This window comes from Chelonia mydas, chromosome 9 (genome assembly GCF_015237465.2).
Source record: "Chelonia mydas isolate rCheMyd1 chromosome 9, rCheMyd1.pri.v2, whole genome shotgun sequence".
NCBI lineage: Eukaryota > Metazoa > Chordata > Testudines > Cheloniidae > Chelonia > Chelonia mydas.
The window spans coordinates 21872112-21894707 of record NC_057855.1 but is presented as its reverse complement, the minus strand read 5'-3'; the positions used below and the strand labels follow the sequence as shown (position 1 = coordinate 21894707).

Sequence of the window (22596 nt, the reverse complement as noted above, 5' to 3'; positions counted from 1 at the left end):
AAAAAAAGGAATTTGTCTTTTAATTTAGTTCTGGGCAAAATATATTGTAATGAATCTACTAGCTCAGTAATGTGTTACCCAATTCAAAATGCAGCCTGTAAAGGATTCCATAATCCCTCCAGCATAGGAAAGAAATACAATCAGAGCTCAGAAAGGACTAGAATCAAGAAATCTGGAGGTTGAGTGAAAGCAAGAGCAGCATGCTAGAGACAACAGCCTAGTAGCTGACCAAGGAGAGAAGGCTGGGAAGCAAGCAGCCTGGGATCTGTACAGGAAGGCTAAGACCTGGGCAGAGCCATACTCTCTTTAAAGGGACCAGCAATACCTGCAGGAGGTCACAAAGCCGCAGTCTAAAACCAGGACAACAGTGTGCAGGGTTCCCAGCAAGACTCTTATCTCAATACATGTATATTAGACTGAATTAGAAACTGTCAGTTTATCCTTCATATAATTGTCAAATAAAGGAACCACAGTTACCTAACATATGTGAGTGTTTGACAGGAACCCACTTAGGGCTAGAGTTTTTATAGGCTAGTGGTTGGAGCACCTACTGTGCTTGCTTTTGAGCTCATCGTACCAAACATCTAAAGGGCACTGGTGTATCACACTATTTGCAGTGATACCCTGCAGTGAGGGTGGTTACAATATTTTCAGTTGTTATCTAGAATGAACTTGGATCAAAATATTGGAAGTAATTTAAAAAAAAAATAAATCTTTTAATCTAATTGAATTATTTATTAAAAGGGGAGGAACATTATATAATGCTAAGAACATAGCACCAGGAGTAAAGAGACTTGGGTTTTATTTCTGGCTTTGCCACTGATACATTATGACTTTGGGCAAATCACTTAATGCCACTGTGTCTCAATTCTCCCATTTGTAAAATGAAGATATGTGCTACTTTTCTCTTCATATGGGAGAATTAATAGGGTGTTGTAAGGTTAAATATATCATTGTTTATAAAACATTTTGAGAAGCTTGAATAGAAGTTTCTAAAGAAGTGGTTTATTTATTAGGATTATTTATTAGAACCCACCAATACAAAGCAATTTTTGATGAATAAGGCACAAAGCTGGAAAATTTTAAATACATTTTATAGGAGGTCAGGGAAAATCTGAGGCAGACTAGATGCTCCAGAACCCTTCATATGCCCTGTTTTATTAAGTGATATATGGCATTTAGGGCCTTGTTTACCATGCTGATGCTGAAGTTTAGCACTGTTATGGAGAACCATGAATGTTAAAAGAACTATACATATAGACAGGTTTTTGAAAAAGCGTATTTGGTTATTGATTTATGATCCAAGGGCCTGATCCTGCAAACACTGATTATTGTGAGTAGTCCAAATGAAGGCAATGCGTTTCCCACAGTAATTAGCACTATGAACCCAATGTGCATAGGCACTTTAAAGCACATGGTTAAGTCCATCCCTTTTCAGGTGCTTAAGTGTTCTGCCTCAAACAGCTATAATTTATTCATTTTTAAAAAGCTTTATAGTACATCTTGAATGGCTAACACTTATGGTTAAACCTTTTCTAATCCAGAAATAGTGATGTGGCAGGAATACTGAAGGTAGCAGCTGTCATCTATTTCAAGTGGCTAAATTAACACCCTTCTTTGTAAAGAATTATTTGAGTGAAAAATTCAACACAGTATTTAAAAAAATCCAGTAATATTATTCTGAGTAAAAATATTATTACCTTGCATCTTTTTCATACAGTGTTTTTGGCAGGAGATCTTTATCTACATAAACTGTATTGGGATAGTACCAGACTGTAAAACGTGTATCTTGGAGTCCACAAAGTATGTTGGATGTGTCATTCCAAGCCAAAGTGTGTGCCATTGTTCCTTAATTTAAAGATAAACAAATATTACGTATTTGCACATACACAATAAACACAAACAATGTAAACATACTTGGAATTTTGCTACCCTTACAAGTCATCAACAGTTACTTTAAAAAAAGGAGTACTTGTGGAACCTTAGAGACTAACAAATTTATTTGAGCATAAGCTTTCGTGAGCATGAGCTTTCGTGAGATTCCGATGAAGTGAGCTGTAGCTCATGAAAGCTTATGCTCAAATAAATTTGTTAGTCTCTAAGGTGCCACAAGTACTCCTTTTCTTTTTGCGGATACAGACTAACACGGTTGCTACTCTGAAACCTACTTTAAAAAAGCAGGTTTTATTTTTATTACTGCATGAGTTGAAATTTATTCTTAAAAACTTTAATTATCGTAAGTAATTTTCCCTATTCTGTGTTTTTCTGACATTTATATTCCCATTTCTAACATATATGGAGCCAAAATAGCTCAGTTTTGTTTATTGCCTTAACTGTCAACTGTTGTTAACCGAAACATTCACAAGTCTGGAAGCAGTATCTATTCTTTAACTGTTTCTGCACAAACTACAGAGGCAGTTCATACACTGTATTTTGGAGGGCAGGGTTCAAAATGAATATGAGTGACCAGAATACAGTTTGGGCGGTTATTGGATGAACCACATCACTTTCTCCAGAACTTCACTTTTTATTTAACAATATTATGTTTCTAGTGCTGGAGGTTGTGAAGAAAACCTTCTGAATCAAGTGCTATCAGAATCTGCAGTCAGACAATATATATACACAACAGCTCTAGGGGACATGTGGGCTTCTCTCATAATTCTCTTTGCGCTCTTCACTCTGAAATGTAGTCATGACAGTTTAAATGTCAAAAACTTACCCATTTAACTTCTGAGCATAATAAAAAAATACCCAGTTAATGTGTTTATTCAGTGTGGCTGAATACCACAGAAGTTAGAAATGGAATTGACATTAGTTCATTTTATCCATCCCAAGTAGCCACAGCAAGATTGTACCCTACAACATATTCCCCAGTGTTCTTTCAAGTGAATTTTTAAATTAATCAAATAATAGAGCTTTCAACACTCTTGTTGTAGATAAAATATGTGTGCTGCCAGAATGTAGATTAATGTAATTTTGACTTGATTCTTACCAATTTTGATGATTTTCTGTTCTTTCCCAAATCTCTTCACAGAAGTAATATAAAGATCTCTGTTTTTATCAATAAAAACAATTTTCCTTTCATTTGTAATTCCCTTCTGATCAAGTGCAATTTCGGTGATCTCTGTCTAAAATACAAACAGAAAACGATTGTTTATGCCAGATAGATCCATATAGGAGGAATCATGCTACATTAAAAGAAACTGATGATCCACTAAAAAAAAAGTGACATAAATTATTACTGTTCAACAACTGGATTTTTTTAAATTCCTGTTATGTTTGTCTTAGTCCCAGAACTATTTTATTTAAGTGTATAGCATTACAGAGGTTAATTTCCTACAAGGTCATTAATCCATTAAGAGCATAGTCTGTTACGCTGCAGGAGCACCAAGGCTTGATGAGTATCTTGAAAGTCTGAAAGAAAAATAAATATAAAGCAGCATAAAGGAAGAGAAGGAGCACCTGTGCCTCTTGCCCAAAAATGCTACCACTACAGAGCTGCATGATGTCTACTCCACTGCCTGCAAGGCCTTTCTTATACTGCCAGGAAAAAAGTGGAGAGAAGAAACAAGGTTATGTCTCCAAGGTAATGTCTTCTGTTCAACCACTCTTTAAGAGAAGACAAAGAGAAAGATTGAGCATGGAGACCAACAGCACCATTTCTTCTTTCCTTTTTCCTGAGAGAAGAACAAAGAAATAGTGCAAAGGACTTCAGTGTTGAGATAGGCAGATGCCAATCAAGTGGCTTTGGAGTGAGAACAGAGGGAATTCAAGTGGTCAGCTTCACTGCAACATATGACAGACTATAATTCTCCCTTACCAGTATTCCTCTGAGACTCTCCTGAAGCTCACTTTGATCTCTTGGGGTGGAGAAATATAACAATTATACAAAGCCAAGGTTTCCAATCTATACCTTACAATTATATATATCAACACAATATATACATCCGTGTAATTTGTGCTATAAAAGAATTAGATTTGTCAAAATATTTTCTATTAAGTATTATTACTATTTTCTATTAAGTATGATATTAACCCCCAATAGTTATTTTTCTTCCTAGATATGATATGCAATTTGAAAGGTGAAATTACAGTATGTACATTACCTTGTGGATAAGAGGCTTCCCATCACCTAATGGCTTCCCAGATAATGCTTCAAACAGGTAGATAACTCGAAAAATAAAACGTGTAGTGTTAAATAATGAAATATATCATATTTGCTAGATTTCAACATTTCTGTGATCAGATATCTCCTTGCCAGACTTTCCAAACTCTTCATTGATTTTCCAAGCTTTCTGTTGTATTATCTAATATAATATAGAGGCTTATTACAGGGTAATTGATTGATTTGAGCATCTAATTTTCATAGTGACAAGTGAACTAAAATCTTAAAAGTTGGTACACTTATTCATTATGTGCTGCTGACTGCAGGAAAAATCTCAGTTTGAACACTGAAAATTTGACCCATCAAAATCTTAAACATCAATCTTTCTTATCAGAGTGCTTATTTTAGCCACAATGTTGAAATATGGTACACTCATTCAGGGGAAAATTCCATTTTGACATTTCTGTCATAGTTCACCAGTCATTAATCTAACAATTATATTAACTAATTAACATTAGTCTAACAATTATATTAATTTCTAGATGATGCAGGTGAATGCAGAAATTAGTTTTGGATCATCATGTTCATCCCTTGTTAAAATTTTGTCACCAGCTTGATCCCTCAAAAATCCTCTGCCTTAGAGATACATGCAACTTTGTGAAACATCTGCATGTCTTCCCCCCTTAAAAAAAATAATTAAAAAAAATCCATCACTTCCACACACTCCTACCCCTGCCAAAAATCCACTCATTTATGTTTTCCACAGTCTCTTTGAAAGAAAAAGGACTAGGGACCTTTTTTTTTTAAAGGAAGAAGATGAAGAAAGCTGTGATTCTCTTTTATAGCGCCCAAGGGCCCATCCAAGCCCTCTGATGCTCATTAGCGCAACCACTCTGATGAAGGGAAGTTACAGCTGCTTTATGGCCTGGAAACCTCCTACCTACAACTTTGCACAATCATAAATGAGCATAAATTCTACATGATGTAGGCTTGGGTTTTATACTTCTGTATCATATCTGAATGTCTAAAAACTTTGCTTGTGTATAACTTGTACTTCTGGTTTGGCCAAACGGCTCACAAAGAGGGAGAAAGGAAGAACAAGCTTACATGTATTCTGACAGATGTGGTCTGGGCTACTCAAAACTAGTGAGGAAAGTAATATCTCACTGTTAAGAACATTTCTGTAAAACTGTACATGATTCAGCAAAAATTAAACACAGGAAGATTGTTAATAATTTCAGAGACACATCTCAGAGGTTTAATGACATCACATTCCACTTGAACTTTGCCCTTGTAAGTTGTATGTTACCATCTGAACCCTGAAACATATGAATATTTTTATTCCAAAGGATGGCGCTGTTAATGTATTAATAATATGTTATTGTGGGTTTCTTTCAGGATACAGGATGTTGGTTTGAGGTCGTTGGTTTCACTGGTAGAGGAAAAAAGGTTGTGAGAACAGGTGTTCTCCTGAGGTCGTTGGTAGCACTTGCAGAGGAGAATGAAAGGGTTGTGTACAAGTGTTATTTTCTGCAGATGGTTAAACATGCAAACAAAAACGAGTTATTACTTACGAGGTGTTTTGCTCTCATTTCTGTGCATGGTTGTCTACATGACCTTAATTCTTGATCTTATTATACAAACCAATACTATTGCTATCATAATGACTGTAGAAAATGAAATGAAGAGGATTTTGTACAATCTACCACACACATACTGAGGACATGAATATCCTGCCCAATCTGTAATGCTTAGTAAGTGTTTTAGGAAAAGCCACATTAGTATCTGGAAAATCCTAACAACTCTTTACAAGCATTTAAAACCTAATTTTTTATCTTGAAAGGTTCTCTCTCAGTTGAAAACATCCAGAAAGAGGATGTCTATGTCCCCCTTTTCTATAACAGTCTACAGATTAAATGAAGACATTCCATTCTCCTGGACAAACCACTTGGAAAAGTCAAAAGGGTCTGCATCTGTTTCTAAGAACAATTTCTTCACCCTCCTCCAAGTCTGTTTGAGCACTGCAGCGGGCCAGGACCCTGTTTCTGGGCCACTGACAAAGGGCTCCCAGAAAACAGAGAAGGATCTGACTGAGCAAATTTTACCATGGGAAGCTACACATTTCACCTTCTGATAGGGGAGGGAAAAGGGACCCCCTCTACAGTGGGCTTAATAGGAAAGCAAATTGAGAAAAGCAAGAATCTCTGGGCACAGGGTTTCTGTCTTTCCCTGTGCTGGCCTTCTGCAAGACTATTACACACCTCTAGAGTCATTTTCCCCTAAAGAGAGCTTCCTTTTCCACTGCCCTTATTGCAACCCCACATTTAGATAATCCTCTTTAGAGCTGGCTAATCCTGATTGACAGCTCCCACCAGCACAGGATCTATAGATCCCTCCTTTGATGAGGCACTGAAAGTGACTGATTAGCTCAAGCTCAGAAATGGTTGGCAAGACTTGCAGAGTGGGCCTGCAGCACTGCTCAGGAAAAAGATACACCCTTTTCTCCATGAAGATGGATAGAGTGAAAGGACCAACAGAAGAGGAACTTGAGTGAGTGCCCTCAAAAGCGCGCGCGCGCGTGTGTGTAGATAATATATGATATTTATGGACACATTATTTATACAAACCTTGTATTTAAAAATACTCATAGCACAAGTCATAATTTATCCCTGCTGTACCAAAGATTAGTACAGCAATAAAATTAAGTTTCTTTATATGAACAGTATAATAAAATGAAGAAAATGTTATCTCAGAAGTAAAATGTATCTTTCATTTACATATGTATAATTTATTGTTAGTCAATGCTTCTCTGAATAATTTATTGTGAAACGTGAGTTTTACTAATGAAAATCCATTTTAATTTTTACATTAAAAATTGTATAGGTCTTTAATATCCTGCCTCTAAAGCTTACTTTCTCCCAAAGCATATTTTAATAAAAGAAATAAAATAAGTAATAAAATTATATTGATATACTGTAAATAATGGTTTGCAATGGAATAAAGTGTTTATTGCCCCACAAAAGATAAGTATCTATAACTGGGGGTTGAACTAAGCAATGAGAAGGAGCACAACTGTCCCTCACCTAAATGCAGAGGGAGAGCCTGCCCCCACTTTTCTCTATCTTGGGGAAGTACTGCTTTAAATGTTCATAGATACTTTAGTCTTCATGTAATTGAAGTTTCAGCTTTTATTCTGAGTGAGTCACTGTGCATTCATTATTATGGAGTTTACCTCACTGCTGATCATTGTCAGGACCTTTTTTTGTCCTTTGCACTAGTACTTAATTCTGAGTTTCTTCCCTTAGAGCAAAAGAAAGTACATTTGCTGCTTATTTGCAAGATAAGTAAGTCTAAAGCTGAACTCGCTGTTGAAAACCAAGTTCATCGTGTCTAGGAAATGGGACTACTTGTGCAGGTTAATCTAATGGCAGTTGAGATTGCTGGCAGGGAATTTTCTGACCATGCTAATTAAAAAGCAAGAGCACTTTCTTGACTGTCCATTTTGACAATTCAATGGCTTGTTTTAAAAAAGATGCTCTTGTGAAACTGTAGGTATAGCTGAGCACAACTTTACCATGAAGTAATGACAAGAGAATACTGCAACTAGATAAATCGCCTTTAAAGTATCAGAATATTTATACGCCCTATAAATGAAACACCTGTTAAGTCAAACGCCATAACTCTGTGAATCTTCCAATGAATACCACAAGCTATCAATGAAACATTTGTCAGCAAGATCACGGAAGAGAAACAATAATAAAGACCTGCAGACATCAAGTGTGTGAAGCTGAAGCATACAGTAAATATAACAGGACCGATGGATTGGGATGAAAGAGATGGATCATGTTTGCAATGTCTACGAAATAGTCTATAAGAAGAAAGGCTGATATGCTTCTCTAACCCAAACCCATCCTAATAACTGTCAGACTCTGAAATAAAAGAAGCTCAGGTTTCACGCTTTTGGATAATAAGTGATGGCTGCTACAACTGTCTGATACACGTGAATAAGGTTGAAAGGACTACATTATTGAACAAATACTTTAGCAACCAATGAGTCACATATGCAGTGCTGTCCCTTTAAATATACCTGGAACTGTCAGACTTTGCATTTTGATAGCCATACACTCATGCCACATCAACTCGTGGCTCCTTTTAAAATGTTTAAATGTTATGCTGATGTGAAGACAGAAACAATGAGACATGTATGCTCTAGTATGGTTAACCATTGAGGCTGCAAATTTATTAAAACCCTTGACCAATGGGGACCATTCTCTCCAACTTCCTGGCAAGCCTTTTCTAGTGTGGACTTCAGCTGGGCACCAGTGGCCCTGGGTTATAGAAACCTAAGGGGAAGTCTGAGGCAAAGCCCTCTCCATACTCTCAGACCTACCCAGGGACCCTGGTAAACAGGCAGAGTCTCAACCCACTCCGCTCCTCCACACAAGAGGTAGGAGAAATGAGATGAGGGGAGCCATATGCTACATGAGACATGGCAGCATACCCTGTCACCATGCAATGTCCTGTTCAGGACCATGCCTAAACAGCACATTGGGTTAGAGGGACCTCATGTCAGACACTTTAAACCCATCAACTGCACTGGAACCTGCCAAAGTCGCAACAATGTAATTTAAAATTCCAAAACCAGACCACAGATGGAAGGTATAAAAACCCCATTGTACTTTGTAAACTTCGCCATATGGGAAAAATCCCTTCTGGACCCCAAACAAAGTTTAGTGATCAGTCTAGTCCCCAACATCATAAGAGATCTAGCTCACTACATAAGTGTGGGTAAGTATGGGGTTGGACCAGAGTCAAACCAGTGACTCGCCAATGCAGCAAATGGAGCTCAAAGTGTCTACTCAAAACAGTAAGAGCAAGTTGAAGCACCACCCACCCACTTCCCCCAGCAGGGGGGAGCCACTCATCCAGCCTCTTGTAGCTCCGCTATGCAATGACATTGGGAGTAGGTGGGTCCAGGCTCCATCACTTGAATGCCATGTGGGATAGTCCCCTACCTTCAGAGGATGGGTGGAGGAGGGAAAGAACGAAACACATGCTGGACAGAGAGGGAGGGGGAACAAGGAGGAGTGTATATAGCACTGCCCCAACTGCTCCTGCTTGAGAATTTCCCTCTTTTTCCCATCCCACCTGCAAAAGAAGGGAAGAGGGTGTCCCCCTTTTGCCTCTGGATACATCAAAACTGCCCCCCAGCTAGTGAGGTGAGCATTTTAGCAAGAGAGTATAATTAGGACTGCTCTTGCTCCAACAAAAATTAAGTGCTTTTACTTTCACAAGTGGCTATAGGGATACAATTGCAGCTTCCATGTTGGACTTGCCCTGAGGAGCAAGTTCTTACAGTGGCTATGAGAAGTTTAAAAATCTTTGTTTTCAATGAAAATGCAGATTTGAACATAGGCAATGCTCAAATTCATATTAATAGTAAAAGTCAGAGCTTTCAAACATTTAAAATAAACATTGGACTTGTTTCTTAGAGAAGCAAATCCAAAATGGATTCCAGAATTTCATTGCTCCAACTAGTCCTGTACAATTCTGAAATTGGTATCATAGGGCCAAGACAGTTCTGTAGTGTATAACACTATTCATAGAACCTAAATATAAAAAGGGATGCCATCTCTGAGATGTGTTTACTGGAAAACATGTAGAGAAGGAGGACAGTAAAAGCCATTTCCATATGATAGTTGTTCTGTGATCTATGTGATATGACTTGGTGTTAAGGCTGGTTCTTAGTGGGCGAGCATCTACAGAACAAAGCAAAGCAAACAAAAACATCTCCACAATTGCACTTTTATAGGAAGTATGCAAAGAGACAAAGGAAGGAATAGATTCAAACACTGAACTATTCTGTCCCTCTTAGAGATGGTAATTCCAGATCAGAGGAGAGAACTATGGAAGAAATTATCAGGTATAATTGAAATATCTTAGCAGTCTGGGGTCCTAAATACAGTCCTTAGGCACTTTTAGTTCTAGATTTCCTGGGTAGAAGAAAGTAAGGATTGTTAATCTCTAGAAAATAAAAAGGTAGAATTTTTTGCTACAAAACACATTGAATACAACACATAGTTGCTATCAATGACTCATGAATAACTATAGAAAAAATACTCCGCCCTCTGAATCAGTATTCTTGATTCCTTATCAAGCAGACTCAAAAAAATTCAATAGGTGAAGAGACAACTACACAGTCCCTTCTGTGGTTAAAAGAAAGGGGGATGCAGGAGGCAGATCTCAAAATCTTTAACACAAAAGAGATGCCTGAACTTTATGTTTGTTCATTTGGAGAGTAAGAAAGATTTTGTGACAGTGTTAGAAATTAAAACTCCACCTGTAAAAGACTGTAAACATTTATAAACAAATATTTCTCTGAAACACTACTGAGTCACAACTAACCCCATAAAAGCTGCACATAAAACTAACAATGCTGAAAAATAGTTAACCAAAACAAAAAGTATCTGAAGGCTACAATCTGTCACAATTAATGCACTGCTGGCTCCTGAGTTCAGTAGGCAGATAGGGAAAACAGTAACCACATCGGTATTTCTATTGTGAACCATGTGCGAGAGTGAGAAATTATTGAAATTTTCACTGCAAATGACTCCTGGTTTTTCCACGGTGTGACACCGTGGTACCCCCTTATTCATCACTGTCATATAATTAGGATATGTTTTGCACAAAGTATGCCTTGGGAGGTATCATTCTAAAAGTCTTGATCTGCTAGACATTAATATCTCATTGCATTGTATACACTATCATTGTATGTGAAGTTACGAAGTTTAGCTATGTATGTGTTATTGAAACATGTTGTGAGGTTGAAAACACCCACAAGCAGCCTTTCAGGTACAACAGTAAAAAGGCCAAACAATGTTAATGGCTTATTGAAGAAATGCACACAAGCACAAGGATTACCCCAGGAACAGTATACAACAGGAACCTCTCAGAGACAGCACTATAAAATGGGAACTGTTTGACTCAGGTTACAGAAAAAGAGCTTTCCTGCAAGTGGGAAGAAGATATAAAAGGGGGAAATGACATCATGGTGGTACCTCACTCTGCCTACAACAACACACCTGGAAAACTTGAGGAACAAAGACTGAACTGGTGGAAGCAATGGTCCCAGGCTAAAGGGAGTTCTAGCCTGTGTATGAAAACCTGGGAAACCCAAGCTGCAAGCAAAGGCAGCTTTTGCCTTAAGAATCTGCCAGCCTGTTTATCACTCAGGGTGAGAATTTGCTAATTCATATCCTATCTATCTAGTATCTTAAGCACAGTTTGCTGTTTATTTACTAGGTAATGTGCTTTGATCTGTTTGCTATCACTTAAAATCTATCTTTTTTAGTTAATAAATTTATTTAATGTTTTAATCCAAACCAATGTGCGGTTGACTAAGGTGTCTGGTGAAAATCTCAGTTTGGTTACCACAAGTGTGCACGGTCCTCTTCACATTGAGGGAGAGGTGAACCGGGTATTAAACCCATATACTGGCCAGATTTGACCAGGCCAGGATGGTACTGCTCTGGGGTCCTAGGCTGGGAAGCTGGTGGTTAGAGAGCCCTGCATGTAACTGCAGCTGGGTGTGCCCCTACCTGTGTGAATGCTGATGAAAGTGCAAGCTTGGGGGGTTTTGCAGCTTGTCACAGCAGCACAGGGTGAGAGGGAGCCCAGGCTGGTGGGTCAGATGGCTCAGTAGTACCCCAGCCCCAGGTGGCACCCCAGGGGGAACCTGTCCCACGTGGCATTGCCTATAACTGGAGAGTGGAAGGTTGTGGAAGAAACATACCTTTTTCCCATTATGAAAATACTGTCCTGTAGGCAACTACTGCAAAATTAGTAGTACTTCAAAAATAAAAACAAAAATCAAAATTAATATGAAAAATTACTATTTTGGTTTCATGCTTAATTTTTAACTCATGAATGTGCTACGTATGAAAGAAAGATATCAAATGCACATGTAATTATCAGCTTTTTAACACTTTTGCAAGTAACTTGCTAGCCAAAGTGGAAACGTTAAACTGTAAACATACCTTTTTCATCAGCTTTGTCTTTTATTGCAAGAGTATCATTACTCAAAGATACAGTTTGGGCATTTAATACATCTGTCCTCATTCCTGGAAATTTTGGAGATGAAATTAATCGTCCTTCATAGGAATATAAATAGATCCCTCCACCATCTATAAGAAGAAAATGCCTGCAAACAACATAGCTCATTTAATTAGTTGTAGTGGAGGATGGTAGAAAGATCCATCAATTTTAAGATAATTGTCTAAAATACTGCAAGTGTTTTCTGTGTAAGCTACATAATTTATAAACCTTAAATTTGGAACTCTATTTTTGGAAAGAAAGCTCTACACTTGGTGAATTCAATTTTAAGATCCTTGTCTTTCAAATATAAGGATTTTAATTAGCTATGGGAAATCTGTTACTATAATTTCCCTAAGATAGTATATTCTATAGTTTTACACTCTCACATTACATATTCTGATGATAAGGCATCTGTCTATAGGAAGTTAGAAAATACTATGATTTTGAGCCCCCTACACAAAAGTGCTCACAGAAGCTCAGCAGCTGCAAAGGGTGCTCAATGTGTATATAGTTTAGAAACTGGTTTAGAGCTTACATCTGCCATTTTTTAAATCTTTCTGTATCTGTTTCTTCACCATGACTGAACTGTCATGGAAGGCAGATGAACTGTAGATACGTAGAAGATACTTTCTGTAATTAATTCCAAAGTCAGTTTATTAAGATGCCTTTCCCTATAGAGAAGTGGCCTTTTTCAATGGTTTATGTTTGTGAACTAGTATTTATATAGAATTTAAATAACAATGAATAACTACTGTTAGAAGTTGGTATAATCGATATTTTACAGATGAAGAAAATTCAAATAGAAAGATTAAAGGCCAAAGGCAGATCCTCAGCTGATATAAATTGTCATAGCTCTATGTCTACAGTGGGAGCCATTGCCTACTCATATAGATATTTGCAAGGGAAGAATGATTTCCCAAAAATTTTGTATTGACTTCAATGGAGCTACGGCAATTCACAGTAACAGAGGATCTGTCCCCACAATTTCAAAAGTGCCTTCTAAATTTGGGTGCCTAAATTCAGATCTAGGGCCTGATCTCCCGAAATGCCTCCACTGACTACATTTGGAGCTTTAAGAGCACAATACCTCTGAAAATCAGATCCCAAGTGTTTAAAATTGGGCACTCAAAAATAATACACACTTTTGAAAATTTGGGCTTAAGTTATCTGTCCAAGGCCATATAGCAAATTAGAGGAAGACTAAAATTAGAACTCAGGAGTTCCTGATTCCTGGTCTTATTCCACAAAACAATGCTGACTCTCGGCAGAGCTACACACAAAGAAAGGTCTCTTTGGTAAATGATTTTCAGGTAGGTAACCACATAAACATTTAAAATGGAGGAAATACAGCCACTTCATGCATGTATAGATATTACATATAAGTACTATTAGTGAAAATGTAAAATTGCATTTTACTTTTATTCAGTACAGTTGACAATTTTATTAATAAGTAGAGGACCAGTCTGTAGTAAAGATTATTTCTATATAATATGTTTCATTTAAACAAACAAATATAAAAGATCAAAAAAAGATGTTAGCGTAACAGCTGAAGATTATTTACTTTCCATTGTAAATAAAAGATAAGCATAATGATACAGTGCACATGTAATGTATGAAGCAATTCAGTTCTGCAATCATATCATAGATACTATATAACAACGTGACCTTTTAGTCACACAATGTGACTCCATCTACTACCTACCAATAGTGTATATTTTATTTTGTTATTAGTATTTGAGAAACACCCACCCACCCAAGTTTTACAAATATACATTTTAACAAAAAATTAGTCTTGTGCATTATAATAAACAAACTACCTTTCTGCTTGTAGAATTAAACTAACCGTTCCTTCTTTGAGGTCAAAGATAAGCGGTGTGTTCCAGTTCTTTGTACTAAAATAATATTAAGATTAGCATTAATTAACATTTCTAAAATTCACAAAGTAATGAAAATACATTTTTATCTTTGATTTTCAAAGGTACGAATGATAATTAGGTGTCCAATTCCTGTTGAAAGTCATGGCAGTTGGGTTTCTAACCACCATTTCCGCCTTTGCAAATCTCATCACATGAGTTTAGCCAGTGGATCATGCAGCTGCACATCTTCCCTCCTGCTTCCTAAACACTTTATGCACTGGGGTACACAGAGCTCTTGTAGTATTGTGCTCCATGGCTTGTAAGTCGCACAAAACCTCACTCTATTCTGCCCTCCTACACATTGTAGAACCACATCAGTTTAGTTTGTTCAGAGTCTTCTGCAGCTTTTACACTGGCCACAGGATTTACTCCTATATGAACTTATGCCTGCCCTGGTGTTCAACAACAATCACATTATTGAGCAGGAAAACAATATATAGGTATTAGCTTTAGATTCCAGCACCTATGACTGGTGAACTACATTACAGACATGACATGACTGAGTTCTATATCATCTCTTATAAATAAGGCTGCAAGTTTGGGCTTGTCTACACTACAAAATTAAGTCGACTTTATCTAATTCGACCTTGAGACCCCAAAATAATGAAGTCGATTGTGCGTAGACACACCATGCTCATTGTCTCGATGGAGTGCGTCCTCACTAGCAATATCTGCATCAATGCACAAAGCAGTGCATTGTGGGTAGCTATCCCAAAGTGCAACTTGCCGCAGTGTGTTTTGGGAAATTTGTGCAATGCCTCATGGGACCAAAACATTGTTGCAGGGGAGAATGGGAACATTGCGTCGACATCCCATGATATACTGTGCTCCCTCCCTCACATCAACAGCAAACAATTCAGTGGTTTTTGCGCCTTAAAATCGCCGTGTGTATGCCATAACCGCAGAAGCACGGAGCCTGCTCAGCTGTGCACTCTTGCTGTGAGCATCGCAAACACCTCATGCTTTCTCCTGCAGTATTTCCAGAGCCAAAGTAAGGTTTGCCATGTGGAACATAGTGATGTCCTGCAGGTAGCCCTGCTGCAAGCCATTGAAAAAAACAATTCACAGTTTCTGATGGCAGTCACAGAGCAGTTGCACTCTGTTGAGTGCTGTTTCTGGTCCCATGAAACAAGCACTGACTGGTGGGACAGCATCGTTTTGCAGGTATGGGATGATGAGAAGTGGCCACAGAACTTTCGAATGCGGAAGACCACCTTCCAGAAACTTTGTGCAGAGCTTTCCCCTGCCCTGCAGTTCAGCAACACAAAAATGAGAGTTGCTCTGACAGTGGAGAAACAAGTGGCTATCGTTATTTGGAAGCTTGCAACGTCAGAGAGTTACCAGTCAGTGGGGAATCAGTAGGTAAATCAACCGTGGGAGCTGCTGTGCTCCAAGTGTGCATTTTAACTGTATTCTCACCAGAGGTGCCTTCCCAGGCATCACTGTCAACCACCGTGATGTCCTGCGACCCAGAGCGCTCCAGGGTTAAAAATATTTCCTGGTTCTTGGGGAGAATGGATCCACCACTCACCGGTCTCCCATTATCCTCCTCCTCCTCCACCATATAATCCTCCTTGTTGTCCCTAGACTCTCACATTTGTGAGGTGTCCACATTGTTTGTGGGGGTGCTAGTAGGGTCACCCCCAAGAATCACATGCAGCTCATTATAGAACCGGAATGTGTGGGGTTCAGCACCAGAACAACTGTTCATCTCCCTTGCCTTCTGGTACGCTTGGCGAAGTTCTTTTATTTTCACACGGCACTGCTGTGTGTCCCTCGTGTAGCCCTTCTCCACCATTCCATGAGCAGTCTTTGCATAGATGTCAGCGTTTCTTCTGCTGGATCAGAGGTCTGCCTGCACAAACCCTTCTTCCCACACAGAGATGAGATCCACCACCTCCTGTGCAGACCAGGCTGGAGCACATTTGGGGCATGTAGTCTCCATGATCGGCTATGCTCAAGCTGGCATGTTCCCAGTGTTGATCAAACAGGAAATGGAAATTCAAAAGTTCCCGGAGCTTTAGCAGGGAAGGGGCTGTGTCCTGTGTACCTGGCTGCAGTGCGGCAGAGTTGAGAATGATCTCCAGAGCGGTCACAGATGAGCATTGTGGGACACCACTTGGAGGCCAATTAAGTCGAATTACACAGTGCTGTGTCTACACTACCTCGCAGTTGCCCCATGAAAATCAAACTAAGTGCTATGACTCTTGCAGAGGTGGATTACAGAAGTCGACATCAGAGGTGACTTAGGTCGACATAAAGGACCCGGTAGTGTAGACACATTCATTAACAGATCGACTTAAGGCGGCTTCCTTCGACGTGACTCTGTAGTGTAGACCAGGCCTTTGTCACAGAGGTAACGGAAGTCACGGATTCCATGACTTTCCGTGTCCTCTGTGACTTCTGTAGCGGCTGGTGCGCCTGGCTCAGGAGCAGCTCAGGCAGCACCTGTGCCAGGTGCATCAGCTGCTGCTGGGGCAGTCTTGGGCCACTGTTCTGCCTCATCCCCCCCCCCCTACAGAATTTGGGTGTGGGAGGGAGCAGGGGATTGGGGCACCGGATGGTGTGAAGTGGGCTCCGGGTGGCTATTACCTGGGGGTCTCTCTGGAAGCGGTGACATCCCCTTCACTCAGCTGCTAGGTGGAGGCATGGCCAAGCTGCTCTGCGGGCTACCTCCACCCAGAGCACTGGCTTTGCAGCTCCCATTGGCCGGGAACTGTGGCCAATGGGAGCTGTGGCAGTGCCTGCAGGCAGAGGCAGCACACAGAGCTGCCTGGCCACGCCTCCGCCTAGCAGCTGAGCGAGGGGGATGTTGCCACTTCCGGGGAGCCCCCCCAGGTAAGCGCCGCCCAGAGCCCACCTCACCCTGTCCTGTGCCTCAACTCCCTGCCCCCTCCCACACCCAAACTCTGCTGCTGCTGCTGGGGAAGAGAGGCACAGAACCAGATAAGGAGCCTGCTGGTGCCGCCAACTCCCCCGCTCCCGAGCACCAGCGGGAGTCCTAGACCACGTGCCGCCCCTCCCCCAGCACCCGTGGGGCCCCCGGGCAGCCCCCTCCCAAGTTTTATTCACTGGTATTTTTAGTAAAAGTCATGGACAGGTCACGGGCCATGAATTTTCGTTTACTGCCCATGACCTGCCCCTGACTTTTCCTAAAAATACCCATGACTAAACGTAGCCTTACTTATAAACAATCAATCCTATCTCTAAAGAAACTGCTGGCCAATCTGCAGAGCAAAGGTAATGGTATCCAAGAAACAGCTTGTATGTCATGGACTCTGAGCAAAAAGCAATGTTATCAAAGCAGTAACCAGTGCAAATGGGTCAAATGGCCAAATGGATGCAACTGGCAGCTCCATAATCTAGAGGTGAGCAATTGCCTGCCCATATTTGGATATTTGAAGGGTAAGAGTAATTTCCCATAAAATGTATTTATCAGCTATTTTTTTTACTCCATTTGCCAGATCATCAACTTGTGTGAATTGCCATAGCTCAGCTGAAGCCAACAGAGCCAGGACAATTTATACCAGCTGAGGATCTGGCACATAGGGTACATTTTCAGAGATAGGGTTTAACTTTGCAACTTTCATTCATGTTAGTAGAACTCAACAGTGGTGGAGCTAATGGGGGTTAAAAGGCAGTACGACCATCTCTGTGGCAGCCTTTAGGTTGACGTGTGGCATCTTTTCAAGCATATTATGCAATTGACTGAAGGAAGTGTATGACATGAATTTTTACACAGGGCTGGGGAGGAAGCCCGGCTCTCACTCACTCAGCAACGGCAGCTCCTGTCTCACAGGTCTGGATTTGCCTCCCTGCTCTGGGCATTGCAATATGGTGCATGGTGTCACATGGTGATGTGACCTTGTGCAACATGTCACAAAGCCACTCACTCAAATTTGGCCCAGGCACCCCTCAGTCATGAGAGAGTGGTGGCAAAGCCAAATCTGAATGGTGCTGCAACCCTGTGTTCCAGGTCACAATGCCCAGAGTGGGGATCTGGGCCCAGTTCCACAGGATGGGAGCTTCCACTTCCCGGTAAATGTGGGACAGACTTGGTCTCCAACCCACCACCAATGATCCACCCCCTTCCTGGTTGCAAAAGCTGGCTCTGCCACTGGAACACATTATGATAATTCCTTATGCAACTATGAAAATATACATTAGTATGTATAAAGGTGGGTTCTATGACATATATCTATAAAGAGATTTGATGTTTTCAAAGCCAAACCATGTATAAGCTACTGTACTTTAAATCAAGCTCCTTTTGAATCTCACAATGATTGAATGGATCAAATAATACTTCATTAATTGAAATTACTTACGAAAACACGTAACACTGAAGAGAAGTTGAAACAACTAAATGCCCATAGTTCAAAGAGGCCTTAATGACTCTGTCACGGAATTCAAGTAAATCCACTGCATCATTAATAACATTACGGACCTAATAAAAAAGGTTTATGGTTAAAAAAATGAAAATTATGGAACAGAAAACAGCATAATATTATACTCATTGTTAATTTTCATAAACAGCTGGCTGATATTATGCATTTATAGTACCATGTAACTATGTAGGAAGTTTTAAAGAAAAGCATTTATGAATAAATCAATAAAAAGCTCCTATTAACTCACATTTAATAACCTAGCATAGTTTTGAAATTAAAAGGATTGCATTAAGTATGAGGTTTTTACCTGCTAATTTGTTTTGTGTGTTCAAACCTGACTTGTAAAAAATGGATGTGTCTTCCTGAAGCAATGCCATCACTTAAATTAATGGTACACCCTCACCTGGAATCCTGTGATTAGGACTGGTCACTCTATCTCAAAAAAAATTACAGTAGAACCTCAGAGTTACAAACACCAGAGTTATGAACTGACCGATCAACCACACAGACCTCATTTGGAACCAAAAATACACAATCAGGCAGCAGAGACACACAAAACCAGCAAATACTGTACAGTACAGTACTGTGTTCAATGTAAACTACTAAAAAATAAAGGGAAAGTTTAAAAAAATATTTGACAAGGTAAGGAAACTGTTTCTGTGCTTGTTTCATTTAAATTAGTATGGTTAAAAGCAGCATTTTTCTTCTGCATGGTAAAGTTTCAAAGCTGTATTAAGTCAATGTTCAGTTGTAAACTTTTGAAAGAACAACAACCATAATATTTTGTTCAGAGTTACAAACCACCTCCATTCCTGAGGTGCTCATAATTCTGAGGTTCTACTGTACTGCAGTGATACAAAAGTTTCAGTGTGGAGTAACAAAATTAGAGATTTGGATAAACTTCCTTACAAGGAAAAATGTCAGCACTGTTTCGTTTTAATAGCTGTAAACACATTATTATAGACATGGCTGATAGCACCCCCTGTTATTGAAGTTGCCTGACACTTTCCATTATAAGATCCCATTTTCAGTTGTTTATAACTTTGCCAAACTTTTACCATACTGCAAGTGAAGGTGTGATTGTAGTGGGGTAGGCATACCCATGCTAGCCTCAATCTACCTAGTATGGGTAACTATAATAGTGTAAATATGGTGGCACAGGCTTCAACATGGGCTAGCCACTCAAATACACAGGAACCTAGATATATACTTGGGCTGCTAGTTTACGTGTAAATATACCCACAGTTTAATTACCTGATCACGTACTATTTTCTTCCATGCATATGCATAAGAGGCCAAATCAAAATTGAAGAGGCAACCTTAATTCCTGGCATTTCCTAACCTTTGAGTACTTGACTTTTTAACCTTAATGTTATTGTAATGTAGGTGTCATAGGGGAGCCCTGCCTGGAGAACCTTCCTGCAACAGGCCAAAGCATGACAAGCATGCCTTCCTCAGTTTACCCTTTCAGAGTCCCCAGTAAATCCACTTCAGATCTTAAATACTACTCCTCTTTGGGGCTGGTTTATTGCCAAACACAGTTCATTCAGTTTCCATCAAAAGTCACAAATATAGTCCATTTCTCACCCCAGTGCAAGCAGTCATTAAAACTCAACACATCGTGTCATTGATGCCCCATACACTGGAGCCTTCAACGAGGCCTAGAGTGTCTGTCATCCTTCCCCTGTCCTTGTCCCAGGAGAGCTTCCCTAGCCTAGCCCTTCCAGTTGGAGAGAAACCCCACTCTTCCCAGTGGGAACCACCCCCCATAGTTTCTCTGCTGGGGAGCATCTTGTCAGAGGGAGCATCTGTCACTCACCCTGGCCTTCTCATGATCCCTCTGAGTCCAGCTGTCTGGCCTGGCAATGTTAGCTGCTCCCCTGCCTTCAGCCCTCGGCTCTAGCTCTCCTCTGCTCCTCCTCCTGCCTTCAGCTCTCCAGCCTTGGCTCTGAGGCTTGGCGATGACAGCCAGCAAACTCCCCTTGATACTCTCGTCTTCAGTCTTCCCCAAGGAACACCTTCTTCCTTTCAGGACCTTCCCCGGTATCCCTGGTCTCTGGCAGCTCTCACCTGTCCCTGCTTGAACCAGTCTGCTCTGACTCACTGGGACTCCCTAACTCATTTGGTCTCTCCCTGATCCTTTATAGCCTCCAGGCACTGTTCCACCCCATTAAGTGGACAAATGGGAGCACCTGTCCTGGCACAGGAGAACTGGACCTACTTCAATTACAGGGCCAGACACCTTGTGACAATACGTTTTTTGCTCAGTTGTTCTGTGGAGATGACTGGTCATATGTGGGAGCTTTGAGTTTCTTCTACAAAGCAAGGGTGTGTGAAAGTCACTAGAATTTTTTAACGTGGGCAAAAGAACATATTTCTCCCTAGCATCCTTCTTGGAAATGGATGAACTATTTTGGTGGAAATGTTCCAAAATGTTTTAGCTTGAGGCAGACACCCAGTGTGGAATATTTCAGCCCAAATGGTTCAAATTAAGCAACTGAAAACAGTCTTATAATGTTGGGACAACCTTAATAATAGACAGTTCTCCAACACCACTTATAAGAAAAAGGGGATGTATACTGAAACTGAAAGGCAGCACATTTAAAACTGATAAAAGGGTTTTATTTTTTTTATACAATACACAATTAACTTATGAAACTCTCTGCCACACAATACCATGGAGGACAAAAATCTAGTAGGACTTGACAAAAGATTAGACATTTATATGCATAATGAGAAAATCCAGTTACATTAGGATATTGTACGTGTGTGTATATATATATATTTTTTAAATGAGGCATATAAACTCTCATTCTTCAGTGCATAATTCAGATACTGTATGAAGTGATGGGAGTTAGGAATAAACTTCCCCTATGGGCAGGTTATTCCATTATTTTCCATTATGGGGTTTCTTGAACCACCTTCTGAAGCATCTTGTATGGGCCAGTTGGCGACAGTATACTAGACTAGATCAGTGGTTCTCAACCAGGGATATGCGTATCCCTGGGGGTATGCAGAGGTCTTCCAGGAGGTACATCAACTCATCTACATATTTATCTAATTTTACAACAGGCTACATAAAAAGTACTAGCGAAGTCAGTATAAACTAAAATTTCATACAGATAATGACTTGTTTATGCTGCTATATATCCTGTACACTGAAATCTAAGTACAATATTTATATTCTAATTGACTTATTTTTTTAATTATATGGTAAAATGAGAAGGTAAGCAATTTTTCAGTAATAGTATACTGTGACACTTTTGTATTTTAATTTCTGATTTTATAAGCAAGTAGTTTTTAAGTGAGGTCAAACTTGGGAGTACGCAAGACAAATCAGACTCCTGACTGGTGTACAGTAGTCTGGAAAGGTTCAGAGCCACTGGACTAGATGGACCACTGGCTGATCCAGCTTGGTAATTCTTAGCTTCCTATAAAAGCAAACATCATTAAAGCCAAAGCTAGGAAAATATTCTCTCTCAGGGAGTGATCATTCTTAATGAGTCTCCTGCAATCAGGCATAGAAATGGCCCTGTAGGCCAAGCAACATGGCAGAACCAGATTATGTTTTTCAATAAGGCACAGTTTTTGGGAAATGTAGAGGAACTTGTCTCCCCAACTTCTTCAGTATTGAATTCTTTGACATGGTGGGAGGAAAAAGGGTAGACTTCTCAGATGTGGAACAGATTTATTTACATTGCAGATTCCAGCCTGTCAGGATAGAGAACCCATTGGGGGGCTCACTGAGCACTTAGGATGTTATGCTGAGAATCCTTACACATTTTGGAATTGAGGTCTGTCAGGAGAGTTTCGATGAAATTCAGCTCTTTTCTGTTAGAGGAGTAAATGCAAGTTAGGACTGACAATTCATCACCTGATCAAAAAATCATAGGCCCATTAGGGATAAAAAAAAATCTAAGGAAATTGAAAGAATGACACATAATAGTAAAAAGATAACTGTGCTAATAATTCATGTACATGGGAGAGTGATCTCTTCAAACAAGGGTATTTTAGATGTTGTCCTACCGATGGTGGAAGCTGGGTTTGAACTTCTTCAGATCTGCAGCCAGCTACAAAACAAGGCCTTAATGCAGTA

At 39.8% G+C, this 22596-nt stretch overlaps 1 protein-coding gene across 9 annotated transcripts in view; it reads right to left on the bottom strand.

The window, feature by feature from the left end:
• IFT80 (intraflagellar transport 80) overlaps window positions 1–22596 on the bottom strand; it is a 147964-nt gene that overhangs the window by 20984 nt on the left and 104384 nt on the right. For 8 of the 9 annotated variants that reach the window (XM_007063085.4, XM_037909458.2, XM_037909460.2 and 5 more), the window contains 6 exons: window positions 18441–18559; window positions 14017–14091; window positions 12142–12305; window positions 4107–4171; window positions 2993–3128; window positions 1701–1848 (listed from right to left, as the gene is read on the bottom strand). In XM_007063085.4, coding sequence (XP_007063147.1) covers window positions 1701–1848; window positions 2993–3128; window positions 4107–4171; window positions 12142–12305; window positions 14017–14091; window positions 18441–18559 — 707 coding nt within the window. The remainder of the gene's footprint in view (window positions 1–1700; window positions 1849–2992; window positions 3129–4106; window positions 4172–12141; window positions 12306–14016; window positions 14092–18440; window positions 18560–22596) is intronic. The other variant, XM_037909456.2, reaches the window with a different exon arrangement.